The sequence below is a fragment of the Chlorocebus sabaeus genome, chromosome 20 (genome assembly GCF_047675955.1).
Source record: "Chlorocebus sabaeus isolate Y175 chromosome 20, mChlSab1.0.hap1, whole genome shotgun sequence".
In the NCBI taxonomy this organism is placed as follows: domain Eukaryota; kingdom Metazoa; phylum Chordata; class Mammalia; order Primates; family Cercopithecidae; genus Chlorocebus; species Chlorocebus sabaeus.
Window position 1 is genome coordinate 13,041,325 of NC_132923.1, and position 16,813 is coordinate 13,058,137.

General features: G+C 39.8%; 1 protein-coding gene across 10 annotated transcripts in view; it reads right to left on the minus strand.

Moving 5' to 3' along the window:
• RPRD2 (regulation of nuclear pre-mRNA domain containing 2) overlaps window positions 1-16,813 on the minus strand; it is a 113,525-nt gene that overhangs the window by 48,938 nt on the left and 47,774 nt on the right. For all 10 annotated transcript variants that reach the window (XM_037998012.2, XM_037998006.2, XM_037998011.2 and 7 more), the window contains exon 2: window positions 9,277-9,406. In XM_037998012.2, coding sequence (XP_037853940.1) covers window positions 9,277-9,406 — 130 coding nt within the window. The remainder of the gene's footprint in view (window positions 1-9,276; window positions 9,407-16,813) is intronic.

Genomic DNA, 16,813 nt, shown 5'->3' on the forward strand with positions numbered 1-16,813 from the left:
TAACCTCGGGTCACTGCAACCTCCACTTCCCGGGTTCAAGTGATTCTCCTGCCTCAGCCTCCCAAGTAGCTAGAACTACAGGCGCATGCCACCATGCCTGGCTAATTTTTGTATTTTTAGTAGAGATGGGGTTTCACTATGTTGGCCAGGCTGGTCTCAAACTCCTGACCTCATCATCTGCTCGCCTTGTCCTCCCAAAGTGCTGGGATTACAGGTGTGAGCCATAGTACCCAGCCTATCTTAACCATTTTCAAGTGTACAATTCAATGGCATTAAGTACATTCATACTGTGCAACCATCACTACCATCCATATCTCCAGAAGTCTTTTCATCTTGCAAAACTGAAATTCTATACCCATTGAACAATAACTCCCCATTCCCTGCCCCCTACCCCAGTCCCCGACAAACACTATTCTATTCTTTCTGTGAATTTGACAGTGAAAGTACCTCACTGTGTATTTTTTTTTTTTTCATTAGTTTCTGTTCTTATTTTATTATATCCTTCCTTTCTTGGGCTATTTTGCTCTTCTTTTAAAACTTCTTGAGATGGATACTTAGTTCACTGATTTTTAGAGTACTTTCATGTTCCTTTATAATGCTTTACATATATTAGCCAATTTAATCCTCACAGCATCCCTAAGAGACAAACTGTACTATTATTCTCATTTTATAGATGGGAAAACTGAAGCATGAGAAAGTTAAATAAATTCCTTTACCAAGTAAGAGATCTAGGATTGAAACCCATGCAACCTTGCAAGTTTGACTCCAAACCTTGCATTTTTAACTTCTAAGCTCTGCTGCTTCCCAAGGAGGAAGAGCTACTCCATGAAGAAAAACTCATAAACCCTTATATTAAGATATACAGTATGAGCGTCTGGCTAGAGCAATGGCTCATTACTGGGATTTAGGAGAGTTGGTGGTAAGGATGGGAAGACTGAGATTTGACTGTAGAAGTCTTTAAGTGGCATCCCTTTTTTTTTTGTTTGTTTGACACAGGGTCTTATTCTGTTGCTCAGGGCAGAGTACAGTGACACCATCACAGCTCACTGTAGCCTCCACCTCTCAGGCTGAAGTGATCCTCCTGCTTCAGCCTTCCAAGTAGCTTGGACCACAAGCACATGCCACCACACCCAGTTAATTTAGTAGAGATGAGGTCTCCCTATGTTGCCCAGGGTGGTCTCGAACTCCTGGGCTCAGGTGATACTGCTGCCTTGGCCTCCCAAAGTGCTGGGATTATAGGCATGAGCCACCGCACCCAGCCTTCTCTTATTTTTTAATGTTCAGTTTCCTATCTTCAAGTCGTTTTATATGACTTATTTTATCAACAGTATCCTCATCTGTAAAATGAGGATAATAATCTTTGCCCCTAATTATATCATATATTTGATTTGAGAATCAAAGAAAATAATAAAGATGGAAGGAAATGTCTTTCTTTTTTTTTTTTTTTGAGATGGAGTGTTGTTATTTTGCCCAGGCTGGAGTGCAATGGTGTGATCTTGGCTCACTGCAACTTCTGCTTCCCAGGTTCAAGCAATTCTCCTGCCTCAGCCTCCTGAGTAGCTGGGATTATAGGCACTCGCTACCATGCCTGGCTAATTTTGTATTTTTAGTAGAGACAGGGTTTCTCCATGTTGGTCAGGCTGATCTCAAACTTCTGACCTCAGGTGATCCACCTGCCTCGGCCTCCCGAAGTGCTGGGATTACAGGTGTGAGCCACCACACCCAGCCAGAAATTTCTTAAATCATAAAGCAATGTAAAAATATATTTTAAAGGATTTCAGAGTATGCCTTGCTAATACTAATTTGTTAATTATAATAATAGCAGTAGTAGGCACAGTCATCTTCCTCATCGTAGCAACAGCTAACATTTGTTGTTTATTAAACGTCAATCACTGTTCTAAGCCCTTTATATATATTATTAACTCATTTAGTTTCCACGCTTTATGAAGTAGGTACTATTATTGGATTCATTATACAGATGAGAAACTAATTTTTTTTTTTTTTACGTAAAGTTATAGAGTAACCAGATGGCAGAGCCAGAATTCAAATCTAGGCACACTGGGTTCCAGAGACTATGGTCTTAAACCATTGTATCTCTGGACGTCTATGTGTATGTAGTTTGAAGTGAATGAAAAAGGTAACAAACTGGGAAACTAGTTAGCAGGATATAATATTAATGTATCAAACAGAGCAACAATAACAGAAAATCAAAAGGCAGAGAGAAAAGGAGGAAGAAACTTTAACAGAAGAATCAGTCCCTGGTAACTAAGAAATAAGAAAGAAAAATTTAAGATTACTAAGGGGCTGTTATAAAATGAAAAATTGTAAGTTAGATTTAGGAGGGCTATTTGGCAGAACAGAAACAATAAAGGACTAAGAGTCAGAAAAATCTGGGTTCTAGTCCCAGGACTTACACTAAATTGTCATTTTCCTCTGGGAGGTATCTTAACTGCTCTGGACTTCAGTTTTTCTCATTTTGTAGAAAGAAATAATAAAATCTGGGCCAGGTGCGGTAGCTCATGCCTGTAATCCTAGCACTTTGGGAGGCCAAGGCAGGTGGATCATGAGGTCAGGAGTTCGAGACCAGCCTAACCAATATGGTGAAACTCTGTCTTTACTAAAAATACGAAAATTAGCTGGGCGTGGTGGCGTGCGCCCGTAATCCCAGCCACTCAAGGCTGAGGCAGGAGAATTGCTTGAACCCGGGAAGCGGAGGTTGCAGTGAGCCGATATTGTGCCACTACACTCCAGCCTGGGCGACAGAGTAAGACTCTATCTCAAAGAAAAAAAAAAAAGAAGAAATAATAAAATCCAATCTGCTTATCTGCAAAGTTAGTTACCATTTATATAGCAATTTTCAATTTATATTGAACATATTTTCACATAAATTGAAACTGTAGGAGTAGGACTTTACACAAAGTAAGGCGTGTTACTGTTTCAGGCATTCTGAACTGAATATGGACATATAACATTTAAGTAGAAATTCTCAACTGGCTGGGTGCTGTGGCAACTACTTGGGAGGCTGAGGCAGGAGAATTGCTTGAACCTGGGAGGCGGAGGTTGCTGTGAGCTGAGATTGCGCTATCGCACTCCAGCCTGGGCAACAAGAGCAAGACTCTGTCTCAAGGGGAAAAAAAAAAGAAAGAAAGAAAAAAGAAAAGAAAAGGAAAAAAAAAAGTTTGTTTTCAGATTTTGGAATATTTGCATTATCCTTACTGGTTGAGCATCTCTAATTTGAAATCCAAAATGCTCCAATGAGCATTTTCTGTGAGCGTCATGTTGGTGCTCAAAAAGCTCCAGATTTTGGAGCATTTTGGATTTCAAACTTTCAGATTATGGGTATTTAACTGGTACCAAGCTCATTATTTCCTCAAAATCTGTCATGACACCTTTTCCCAAAAAAGATCATGCATATAATTCTCTATACACCCTTGAGAGTCAATAAAATCACATTAAGCTCTTATACAACAACTAGCATAAATTCATTTTTCAGTTCAATTAAAGATGAAAATGTATAAGCACAAATAATTGCCTTTTACGAACACCTGGGATAGGGACAGGATTTTGGAAAGCTCCACCCACATCAAAGATATACCTACTCTTACACCATCCTGACACAATACAAGCAAACCCTCAGTTCTTAAAGGGATTCTTCCATAATTTATATATAACTTATTGAAGTCATTGCTGGTTGCAGAGTAGTCCACAGTTTCCCAAGTGTAAATCAACTCTGACATTCATAAACACTTTCCCTGTGCTTCAAATTAAAGTTTCAACTATTCTGGTCTCACGGTGATGTATATTCAGATAAACTGGCATTTCTGTCCCTTAGCTAGGACCTCTAGGACACAAATGGCAAATATCAGGTTGGTTTAACTTTCATTTTTACCCCTCCCTCTCACATACATATTTTCTTAAAATAATAACTAGTATATCTAAAATACAATCTCCAGGTTTCCAGCCCATGGAATTTCCAACCAGTGATACAAAAGATAAACTGAAATTTAATAAAAAGAACTGAAATAATTAGATAAGTACTAGAGAAAATAGTTTCCCAACTTATCTGAAATTCCTACTTTCCCTTCTTTGGGCATCTCTTTTAACATGTGGCCGTGAGTCCACCCCATACCAACTTTTAATCAAGTGAAATCAATAAACACCTTAAAGGGACTCAAGGAATAAAATTAATGTCCCTAATAAGTTGCCCATGGTGCAATATGATAACCAAATGTGTTTTGTCAGCAATATTATTTTTTAAATCTGACAATGTCACACATATAAAAATCCAAATTTCTGTCCTAGTTTAAAAGTGAGAAAAGTTTGGCAGCGTATGTTAATGTTGGGCTCACATTTCTTCATGGCCATTAGCCAAGGACTGAGTAACTGCTGTCCCTCTTAAGTGGATTTTTTCTCATACTCAACCTACTTTACTCATCTGTATTACCTGCCAGGAACTTCTAGACATTTGCCCTCCTTGAATTAAAGGACTCAAAACAGCCTTAAGTTAAGACAAAAAAATTCAGAAAAGAAATCAGTTTATAGTAGAATTGTGAATAAGAGCTTTATTTTGTTTTATTCATTCATTATTATTATTTTTTGAGATGGAGTCTCGCTCTGTCACCCAGGCTGGAGTGTAATGGCGTGATCTCGGCTCACTGCAAGCTCTGCTTCCCGAGTTCATGCCATTCTCCTGCCTCAGCCTCCCGGCTAGCTGGGACTACAGGTACCCGCCACCACGCCCGGTTAATTTTTTTGTTTTTGTATTTTTAGTAGAGACAGGGTTTCACCGTGTTAGCCAGGAATGATGGTCTCGATCTCCTGACATTGTGATCTACCCTCCCTGGCCTCCCAAAGTGCTGGGATTACAGGTGTGAGTTTTAAAAGTGGAAGTGGTGGTCAGGATGGGGCTGTTTAAGGAATACTTAAGTCCTTTATTTGTTTATTTCAGAGATAGCGTCTTGTTCTGTCACCCAGGCCAGAGTGTGGAGTGCCATGGTATGACTATAATTCACTTCAGTCTTGAACTCCTGGACTCAAGAGATCCTCTTGCCTTGGCCTCCTGGTAGCTAGGACTACAGGCACATGCCAACATACCTGGCTAATTTTTAATTTTTTTGTAGAGACAGGGTCTCGCTATGTTGCCCAGGTCTCAAACTCCTGGCCTCAAGTGATCCTCCCACCTCAGCCTCCTAAAAGTGCAAGGATTACAGGTATGAGAACCATCATACCTGGCATTAAGCTCTTATTTTAATATCCTCTGATTTACCATATAATTTATAATTAACTTGTTTATAAGCAAGAGTGTATTCTGTTTCACTAATATAATCTTCCATTCCTGTTTATTGTTTTAAGATATATTTTATAACTGGTAGGGAATTTTAACCTTACTATTCTTAAAAAAAAATTACCTTGGATATTTATCCTTCCACAGGAAATCCTATTGAGATTTTGATTGGGATTACAGAGTATAAATTACATATTAGGAAAGAAATGTATTTTTAACAATACCAAATCTTTTCCTTCAAAAAACCCCATATATATGTATATATACATATATATACACACATACATATATATATATCTTCATTTATCCAGATCTTCTTTAATATCCTTTAAATTTTTAAAATTTTCTTTATAAAAGCCTTACATACTTCTTATATTTATTCTTGGGTGGGGTTTTTCTTTTATTTTTTGTCTTGCAAAATAAATCTTTCTTCCTAATTACAGTTTAAAATAAGTTGCTGCTGGCATACATAGGAAAGCTACTGATTTTGTATGTTCAACTTGAATCTGGCTATTTAGCTGAGTTATCTTATTAGTTGATCATCATGACTTTCTGTGTAGGCTAAGGGTTGGCAAATTATGGACCTCAGACCAAATCTGGCCTGCTGCCTATTCTTATTGGAACATAGCCATACCCATTTGTTTCTGTAGTTTGGTGCTTTCATGCTAGAATGGCATTGTTAAGGAGCTGTGACAGAGATACTACGGCTCAAAAAGCCTAAACTACTTAACTATCGACCCTTTATAGAAAAGGGTTGCCCAGCCCACCTGATGTAGATAATTATATTACCTCCAAGTAATGACAATTCTGTCTCTTCTAAATGCATTTTATTTATTCATTCACTCCTTTTTTCTTTTTCTTGAGATGGGGTCTTGCTCTGTCGCCCAAGCTAGAGGGCAGAGGCATGATCTCAACTCACTGCAACCTCTGCCTTCGAGGTTCAAGCAATTATTGTGCCTCAGTCTCCCGAGTAGCTGGGATTACAGGTGTGCACCACCACACCCAGCTACTTTTTGTACTTTTACTACAGATGGGGTTTCACCGTGTTAGCCAGGCTGGTCTTGAACTCCTGACCTCAAGTGATCTGCCTGCCTCGACCTCCCAAAGTGCTGGGGTTATAGGCATGAGTCACTGCACTTGACCTATTTATTCATTCACTCATCTCTAAATAAATGGAACCTCCAGCATAATGATCAACAGTAATGATAATGGAGGACTTCTGTCTTGGAATGCTTTGTTTCATCATTACATATGATGTTTACTACAGGTTTCTGAAGACATGTTTCATTGAGTTAAAACATTATTGGGGGCTTAAGGTTTTAATTTAAGAACCGTACTTTATTCCAAGATTATGTCCTTCTCACTGTTTTCCATGAAATAATGGTAGTAACACACAAAGTAGTTGTTTTTAAACATATCTTTACATGGTAAAAAAAAAAAAAAAGGTCGATGACTATATATTAATCCATGAAATAGGTCATGAAATTCAAGTCTAGGAAACACTAGGCTAAGTTACAGATATTACAGTGATATTTATAGCAGAAACTCTAGTGTATTGTTGTTCTTATTCACAATTATACTGGGTTTTATATATAAAGAGGCAGCATGGATTAGTGGTTAAGTGGCAAAGAACATGGGCTTTGGATTTAGATAGCCTGAAGTGGGAATCTGGCTCTCTGCCTCCAGGTAGCTCTTAGAGCTTAGGCAATTAACCTAACCTCTCGAAGTCACAGTTTCTTCCTCTTTAAAATTAGAGTAACAAGACCAGATGCGGTGGCTCACTCCTGTAATCCCAGCACTTTGGAAGGCTGAGGCAGGCAAATCATCTGAGGTCAGGAGTTCGAGACCAGTGTGAGCAACATGGAGAAACCCCATCTCTACTAAAAATACAAAATTAGTTGGGCATGGTGGCGCATGCCTGTAATCTCAGCTACTCGGGAGGCTGAGGCAGGAGAATTGCCTAACTGCTTGAACTTAGGAGGCGGAGGTTGCAGTAAGCCAAGATTGTGCCATAGCATTCCAGCCTGGACAACAAGAGGGAAACTCCATCTTAAAAAAAGAAAAAATTAGTGTAACAATAGTGCCCACGGTATAGTTGTTCTCAAAATTAAATGATAAAGCACTCTGTATAATATTTAGTCAATTATAAATATCCAACAAATGGTAGGTGTTATTATTTTATGTACTTGTTTACTTAGTACATTCAAGTAGTACCATATTTTAATCTTTTCTAATAGCAAGGTAGACATTTCAAGTTAACAATCCTAAGGAAGGAAGAGGGATCAGTCAGTTCTTTTGTTTTATTTCTTATTTTCAATATATTCCATAGTTTCACAAGATCACTCAGTTCTGACTGGGTTAATACTAACAAATGGGTTAATGATAATAAATACATAATCTGAGGAAGCATTTAGCTATTATGGTTGTTCCATATAATTGTTTATATATTGTTACATATATTGTTTATCCTGTAACTATGTGTCTCTTGTAGAAAACAATTTACAAATACGGATACAACACAAAGAACATACTATTAATACAGGGCAAAAAAAAGATGAGATATAAGCTTGTACTGTATATACACCAGAATTCTCCCCGAATGTGGGGATGTTCAATAGGCATTCAAAAAGAAGGGCCCATGGTCAGAGTTTAGGAAATGCTGTGTTTTTGTTTTGTTTTGTTTTTGAGATGGAGTCTCACTCTGTCGCCCAGGCTGGAGTGCAGTGGCACAATCTGGGCTCACTGCAAGCTCTGCCTCTCAGGTTCATGCCATTCTCCTGCCTCAGTCTCCCAAGTAGCTGGGACTACAGGTGCCCGCCACCATGCCTGGCTAATTTTTTTGTATTTTTTAGTAGAGACAGGGTTTCACCATGTTAGCCAGGATGGTCTTGATCTTCTGACCTTGTGATCTGCCCATCTCGGCCTCCCAAAGTGCTGGGATTACAGGCGTGAGCCACCGTGCTCAGCCAGGAAATGCTGTTTTGAAATTAGCATTGTAAAGCCCCAAAAATAAATCAAATTATTGATATGGTAATGTGAACTTTGAATCTTCAGGAAAGGAAAAGTAGTATGGATCATTTTCTAAACTTATTTGAGCACAGAACCCTTCTTCCTCTGATCATTTCATAGGAATACACTGTGGGAAGTGCTGGATCCAACTACCGCTAAAAATGAAGTTAAATCAATATGGAGTTGCGAGTATGACGTTGGGAAATAATTTCCATTTCTCTTTACAGATTTCATGGAGGGAAAAAAATTTCAGTAAGACTCAGAAGAAATTAAATGTGTTAAACAAAACAGACACAGTAGTTAGAAGGAAGCACATTCAGAGATTATCACCAGGAGACATACATGGTCAAGTAAGGATAAACAGGAGACCAGCTTTTGAAAACAGAAGAAAGAGTTTTTAAAAGAAAAACATGGCCGGGCGCGGTGGCTCACGCCTGTAATCCCAGCACTTTGGGAGGCCGAAGCGGGTGGATCACGAGGTCAGGAGATTAAGACCATCCTGGCTAACATGGTGAAACCCCATCTCTACTAAAAATACAAAAAATTAGCTGGGCACGGTAGCACGCACCTGTAGTCCCAGCTACTTGGGAGGCTGAGGCAGGAGAATTGCTTGAACCCAGGAGGCGGAGGCTGCAGTGAGCTGAGATCGCACCACTGCACTCCAGCCTGGGTGACAGAGCGAGACTGTTTCAAAAACAAAAGAGAAAAGAGAGGGGAGAGGGGAGAGGGGAGAGGGGAGAGGGGAGAGGGGAGAGAGGAGAGGAGAGGAGAGGAGAGGAGAGGAGAGAGAAAGAGAAAGAAAGAAAGAAAGAGAAAGAGAAAGAAAGACGTGTGTGTTAACAAGAAAGTAATAATCAACCATTTAGGCAAATTATCCTTCAATCTTCAAGCATGTTCAACTATTACAGTTCTTAATGGGTAAAGAAACTAAAATTCTAAATTGTCTAAGTTTAGATCCCATAGAGCAACAAAGATTTACTTACTTCACTAGAGCAGCTGCTTCAGGAAGTACATCAGCAAATGATTCACGGAATATGATTGCATTTTTCCTTTTACAGTTCTGTATGACATCATTGGCAAGGTAAAAGAGATTCAAACGGTGGGGATATGCAGCTGGAGATGACAAAAGACAATAAATAAAACCAAATGAGTCAATTTACAGTTATTTCAACGTATTCCAAATACAGTGTTCTCAAACTATAACTGGTATTTTTTTTCTTACATGGATATAAAAAGATAAATGTAATTACATGGATGAAAGGGAGGAAGGATGGATGGATAAACTGACAAATGAACTAATGGATGGAAGGGAGGAAGGATGGATGGATAAACTAGCAAATGAACTAATGGATCAGTTTACCAAACATACTAAAAACCCTGACTACTTCAGGTTAAGATTCTGTTCAAGGTACTCCTCAAGGAGATTTCTCCCTCACTTTGTAGATGTTTGGCACTAAAAAAAAGACCCAGTAACTCTGGAGAAGCTAAAATAAAACAAAATTATAGTCTCAAACATCTGGGAAGACCAAAAAAAAAAAATGAGCTGAACATGCTCAACTTGTTGCGGAAATACCAAGGTTAATAGAAAGAGCATGGGCTTTGTAATCAAATTCTTGTGACCTTAAGCAAATTGCTTAACATTTATTATAGATAGACCCTCCTCCCCATCAACCAATCCAGATACTACTCAGATACATCTTAGTCTTCCCATCTACTGGAGGGAGGCTCTGCTGCTGCTTTCATCACTAGACGAATGTCCTGCAAAATAATAACGATCCTATGTACGCATCTAGGTTAAGCTTTTCTTTTTCTTTTTTTCTTTTTTTTTTTTTTGAGATGGAGTCTCACTCTGTCGTCCAGGCTGGAGTGAAGTGGCGCAATCTCAAGCTCACTGCAACCTCTGCCTCCTGGGCTCAAGCAATTCTCCTGTCTCATCCTCCCAAGTAGCTAGGACTACAGGTGTGTGCCACCATGCCCAGCTAATTTTTTTGTATTTTTAGTAGAGATGGGGTTTTACCATGTTGGCCAGGCTGATCTCAACCTCCTGACTTCAGGTGATCTGCCCGCTTTGGCCTTCCCAAAGTGCTGGGATTACAGGTGTGAGCGACTGCGCCCAGTTGGTTAAGTTTGTCAATGGCTCACGACAAGGCCCAATCAATGTACTATCTGGAACCCTGAGCAAAGTCACCTTAAGTTTCATTATTATGCTGGGTAATTTCAATGTCTAAATGGATGATCTACCATGTTTTCTTGTCTCTCAGTTCCTTGACTTCATATTCAGTGACCTTCAAGAACCACTCCTTTGCACATTTAAAAATCTCCTCCTCTGATCACAATCTCCCACTCCTATTATACTTGTTCTTTAATTTCATCAAGATCTCAGCTTTTTATTTTCTCTAATTCTACATTCTCTTCTTAGTACTCAATTCTTCACCAATTCCAGAGTTTTTGTCCATTATTTAAACCAATATTTTATTAAAACCCTCATACCCTTGTCCTTCTCCTCTCTAATTTAGCCTTCTATCTCATGTACTTAATCAAATCCCAAATTTGGATCAATCTAACTGCATTTACTGCACCTTTATTTCTGCTGCTGGATTCTGCTGAAGAAAAATCGTACAAAAAAAATTTAAATCATACAAATTAAAAGTCTCCTTCTTCACCTGGACCCTCCACATGTGCTTAGTCAGCATCCTCTCTCAAGAAGTATTTCGAATTTTAACCACTTGTCAGGCCCGAATCTTTACCACATCACTTCTCACTCTCAGGAGATAAGCTTATATGGTGTTTCACAGAGAAGGCAAAAGTCATTAGATGGAAATTATCTTGTCAAAAAAAAATGTATCCACATTTAAACTTACCTAGATCAATTTACCTAGTAAAAAGCATTACTCCTATTAAAGAGTAATCCTTCCACTACGTACTGTTTCCTAGACTCTATTCACACCTTGAGAACATTATACTACATTAACTATGCTTGCTTCTTTTTTTGTGTTTTTTGTTTATTTGGAGACAGGGTCTCACTCCTGTCACCTAGGCTGGGGTGCAGTGGTGCGATCACAGTTCACTGCAGCCTCCCCAGGCTCAGGTGATTCTCCCACCTCAAGTCACTCGAGAAGCTGGGACTTAAGGCATGCCACCATGCCTGGCTAATTTCTTTTGTATTTTTAGTAGAGACAAGGGTTTGTCATGTTGCCCAGGCTGGTCCTGTACTCCTGAGCTCGAGCAATCTGCCCACCTCAGCCTCCCAAATTGCTGGGATTACAGGCATGAACTACTGCGCCTGGCTTATCCTTGCTTCTTGTATTTTAGTTTGATTCTTATTTATATTTATTAATTATTATTATTATTTTTGAGACAGAGTTTCACTCTTGTCGCCCAGGCTAGAGTGCAATGGCACAATCTTGGCTCACTGTAACCTCCACCTCGCGGGTTCAAGCTATTCTCCTGCTTTAGCCTCCTGAAGTAAGTGGGATTACAGGTGCCTGCCACCATGCCCAGCTAATTTTTTTGTATTTTTAGTAGAGATGGAGTTTCACTATGTTGGCAGGCTGGTCTTGAAATCCTGACCTCAGGTAATCCACCCACCTTGGCCTCCCAAAGTGCTGGAATTACAGGCATGAGCCACCACACCTCACCTCTTATTTATATTTATATATTTACATTGTATTCCTTCAGGCTGTCTCTCAACATAGGTATATACACGTCTCTCCTATCTTAAAGTTTTCTTGCGACCACCTTAGGTTACCCCTAGCCTTTCCTTCCTTGCCTAATGTTAGTTAAGACCTTTTAGTGTGAAGAGTCTGAAAGAGTTTTGTATGCTGTCTACACTTTTAACTCCCATTAACTCCATAATTATAGGAGCCACTCTTTTATTGCACTTAAAAAATATGCAAACTACCATGCTAAGAGCTTTTTAAAAATTATGTTATCTCATTTATGTTGCCAATAGTTCACTCAAACGCCAATTTTCAAGGTTACTAATAAATTAAATTTACTAAACCCAATGGAGATTTTTTTTTTTTAAATGTTATTTCTTTGTAGCTTTGGCACACAGAATAATCTGTCACAGTACTTTCTCCTTTGGCTTCTGTCTTAACCACTCTCCTGGTTTTCATCCTACCTCTCCAGGTCCTCCTCTAGAATCATGTACAGGTAGCCAGTCTGGCTGTGATCATCCTTATTTAAATGTTGATGTTCTCCAGGATTCTCTCCTGAGCACTCTTCTCTACTCATAGCATAGTGTTTTAAGATTTCAGGCTTTAAGTCAATCTTTTCCATTTCTGGCTCTGTCACTTGTTAGCTTTGGAGTCTTTTACATTACTTAACTCTTCTCTATGTTGCTTTCCTTTGTAAAATGACAACCTCACAGGATTGTTAGAAGAACTAAATAAAACAATATATGTAAAACAATTAAGATAGGGCTTAATGCACAGCAAATGGAATGCTATCAGCATAATCACCTCTTTCTAGTTGCTTTAACTACTTCAACCAATGTATCAATGACTCCCACGTTTGTAGATATCAAGCCTGGATTTCCCTTTACCAGTCAATGCACATATCCACTTCAAAGTCTCCGAGGCACCCTGAGCTTGATTTTAATTTTTTTTTTTTTCTGTCACCCAGGCTGGAATGCAGTCACGATCTTGGCTCACTGAAACCTCTGCCTCCTGGGTTCAAGTGATCCTCCCACCTCAGCCTCCCAAGTAGCTGGGACTACAGGCACATGCCACCATGCCTGGCTAATTTTGTAGTTTTAGTAGAGACGGGGTTTCTCCATGTTGGTCAGGCTGGTCTTGAACTCCTGGCCTCAAGGAATCCACCAGCCTCAGCCTCCCAAAGTGCTGAGATTACAAATATGACCCACTCCACCCGGCTGATTTTAATATTTTATTTTATTGTAATTTATTTATTTATTGAGATGGAGTTTCATTCTTGTTGCCTAGGCTAGAGTGCAATGGCGCGATCTTGGCTCACTACAACCTCTGCCTTCCAGGTTCAGGCGATTCTCCTGCCTCAGCCTCCCGAGTAGCTGGGATTACAGACATGCGCCGTCACACCCAGCTAATTTTTTTTGTATTTTTAGTAGAGACGGGGTTTCTTCATGTTGGCCAGGCTAGTCTCGAACTCCCGACCTCGGGTGATCCGCCTGCCTCAGCCTCCAAAAGTGTTGGGATTACAGGCATGAGTCACTGCACCCGGCCTTATTATTCTATTAATCACCTTCCTCTTTTTCTGTCTGTTACTACTCTTTAGTCAGAATTTTAGCAATTCTTTCTGACTCCTCCTCCTCCTTAACCCCCTACACCCATTAATAAATCTCCAAACTCTAGCCAATTTTGTCTCCAATAATATTTCTCAACTTTATCCCCTCTTGTCTTTCCCTTCCTACTATTGCTGTTTTCCGGGTTTCATTACTGTTGACCTGGACCACTCCTGCAACAGCCTCCTAGGCATCTGCCCCTAGACTTGCTCCCCTTAAATTTCCTCCCTATATTGTTGCCAAATTTATTTCTTTTCTTTTTTTTTTATCTTCCTTCCTTTTTTTTTTTTTAAAGAAAAGATCAGATTTGTTTGGAGAAAACAAAAAACTCACAGCCCAAAGGATGCGATTTTATATCTCAAGACATCTCCAGGTATTAAGTCTAGAGATTACGAATCATTTTTATAGAAGATATTTTTGTATAAATTTTACATGCATTCAGGAGCAGGATATAAATTAATCTCCATTTCTATCTTAACAGGGGAGCAAGGTAGGGAAGTGGGAGTCAAATTCATTTTCAAATATGCAAAATTATCTAATTATTTCTCATATCAAATCTGTCAATGATTTCACACTGCTCAATGGAAAAAGTGGAAACACTTCAGCTTCCTTTATGATCTGCATCCTGCCTTCTCTTCCAGTCTCATTTCTTCCCCCTCAAATTCAAAGTTCCATCTTTAATGAATTACTCACAATTGCCAAAAACCCTGCTACCTTCTGTTTTCTCTTTTTCGTCAGAATTTTCCTTTTCTATAACTCATCCTAAACAGTTTTCCGTGGTTTTCTACTCATCCATAGGAAAACGTCCAAAATTTTAAATTTAACTCATGTCAGTTTCTGACCACTCCCATGTTAAATCTCTCCTTCTTCCTGCAAACCACCCCAAACTATTTTATTACTACTTTTCCTCAATGTAAACTCTCCACTCTAGTCAGAGTACTTCGGAAATTCTGGAGGAATGAAAAAAAGTGGTTGAGGTAGTCTGGGAAGATGCTTAAAGTCTGTGGTCTTTAAGCACCCTATACTTTACCTACTATAGCATTTATCACCCTGTAGTGTACTTGTCTGTATCCCCACTGGATTATAAGCACCCAGAAGACTGAATTTCTCTTGTTCACTGCCTTATTCTTTTTTTTGGAGACTGAGTCTCACTCTGTCACCCAGGCTAGAGTACGGTGGTACAATTTCAGCTCACTGCAACCTCTGCCTCCCAGGTTCAAGCGATTCTTGTGCCTCAGCCTCCCGAGTAGCTGGGATTACAGGTGCCAGCCACCACGCCTGGCTAATTTTTGTATTTTTAGTAGACAGGGTTTCACCATGTTGGCCAGGCTGGTCTCGAACTCCTAACCTCAAGTGAGCCACCCACCTTAGCCTCCCAAAGTGCTAGGATTACAGGCATGAGCCACCGTGCCCAGCCTACTGCCTTTTCTTTTGTTTGGTTTACTTTTTTTTTTTTTTTTTTAAGACAGAGTCTTAAAAAAGTGGTTGAGGTAGTCGCCCAGGCTGGAGTACAGTGGCGCGATCTCGGCTCACTGCAACCTCCGCCTCCCAGGTTCAAGCAATTCTCCTGCCTCAGCCTCCTGAGTAGCTGGGATTACAGGTGCGCATCACCACACCTGGCTAATTTTTGTATTTTTAGTAGAGATGGGGTTTCATCATGTTAGTCAGGCTAGTCTAAAACTCAGGTGATCCACCTGCCTTGGGCCTCCCAAACTGCCAGGATTACAGGCATTAGCCACCGCACCCAGCCTATAATTTTTAATTTATTTAATACTTTATATATGCCAGGGACTGTTTTAAAGAGGATACAGATATTAACTTACATCCTCACCACAACTCTATGAGGTTGGTACCAGCCTGGGCAACACAGTAAGGTGCTATCTCTCCAAAAAAAATTTTTAAGTTAGCCAGGCATAACTGCACAACTGTAGTCTGGTTACTCAGAAGCTGAGGTGGGAGGATCACTTGAGCCTGGGAGGCTGAGGGTGCAGTGAGCCACAATCGCCCCACTGTACTCTGGTCTGTGTGACAGACCAAAGCCAGGAAGGAGCCCTGAGCCCTCACCAGAGACCAAACTGGACCTTGATCTTGAACTCTGCAACCTCTAGAAGTGTGAGAAAATCAATTTCTTTGTTTAAGCCACCCAGTCTGTGGTATTTTGTTATGGCAGCCAAGCTGACTAATGCAACTGTATAAGGAGACTATCTTTGTTTTTAGGAAATGAACACCAAAGTACCACATAGGGCAGCATGTCTGTAACATATGCTCAAACAGTTCAGAAATAAAAAGTGTGAGTGCCTGTAGAGAAAGCAGTAAGTGAGATAAAGCAAATTTTTATGTTAAAATGTTAATAACTGGGGAATCTGAGTGAAAAGTACACAGAAGGTTTTTGTAATACTGTTGTAACTTTTTAACATTTGAAATTATTCAAAAACAACAAGTTTAAAAAAATACACAGAATCCAACCACTACTTAGTACCTCCACCACTGCCTGTGGTCTAAGTCACTATCATCTTTTGCTTGAATTATTGCAGTAGCCTCCTACCTAGTCTCCCTGCTTCTACCTTTGCCTGGCTTCAGTCTAATCTCAACTCAGAAGAGAGAGTGATCCTTTAAAAATATAAACTGATTGTATTATTCTATTTCTTAAATTACTCCCATAATGGTCCCCTCTTTAATACGAGTAAAGTTCAAAGTCCTTACAATGGCCTATAAATCCTAAACAATCTGGCACTGTCTTATCTTCCTGACCTAATTTCTTCATCACCACTGATTCCACTGTAGCCACAGTAGCCACCTTGCTGTCTTTACAAGGCCTCCAACACACCTGGCTGAGTCTTTGCCTCACGGTCTGTTAAGCTCACTGTTCTGGAACTTTCTTCCCCCGTATTTCTCATGGCTCAATCAACCACAGCCTTTAAATCTTGCTCAAATGTTCCTTTCTCCTTCTGCATAATAATTAAAAGAAGGTTGAATGCTTAGTCTTCAGTGAATATGTTCCTGACTACTTTACTTAAAACTGCAACATCAGGCCAGGTGTGGTAGCTCACGCCTGTAATCCCACCACTTTTGGGGGCCAAGATGGGTGGATCACCTGAGGTCAGGAGTTCAAGACCAGCTTGACCAACATGGTGAAACCCCATCTCTATTAAAAATACAAAAATTAGCTGGGTGTGGTGGCATGCATCTGTAATCCCAGCTACTGAGGAGGCTGAGGCAGGAGAATTGCTTGAACCCAGAGGCGGAGGTTACAGTGA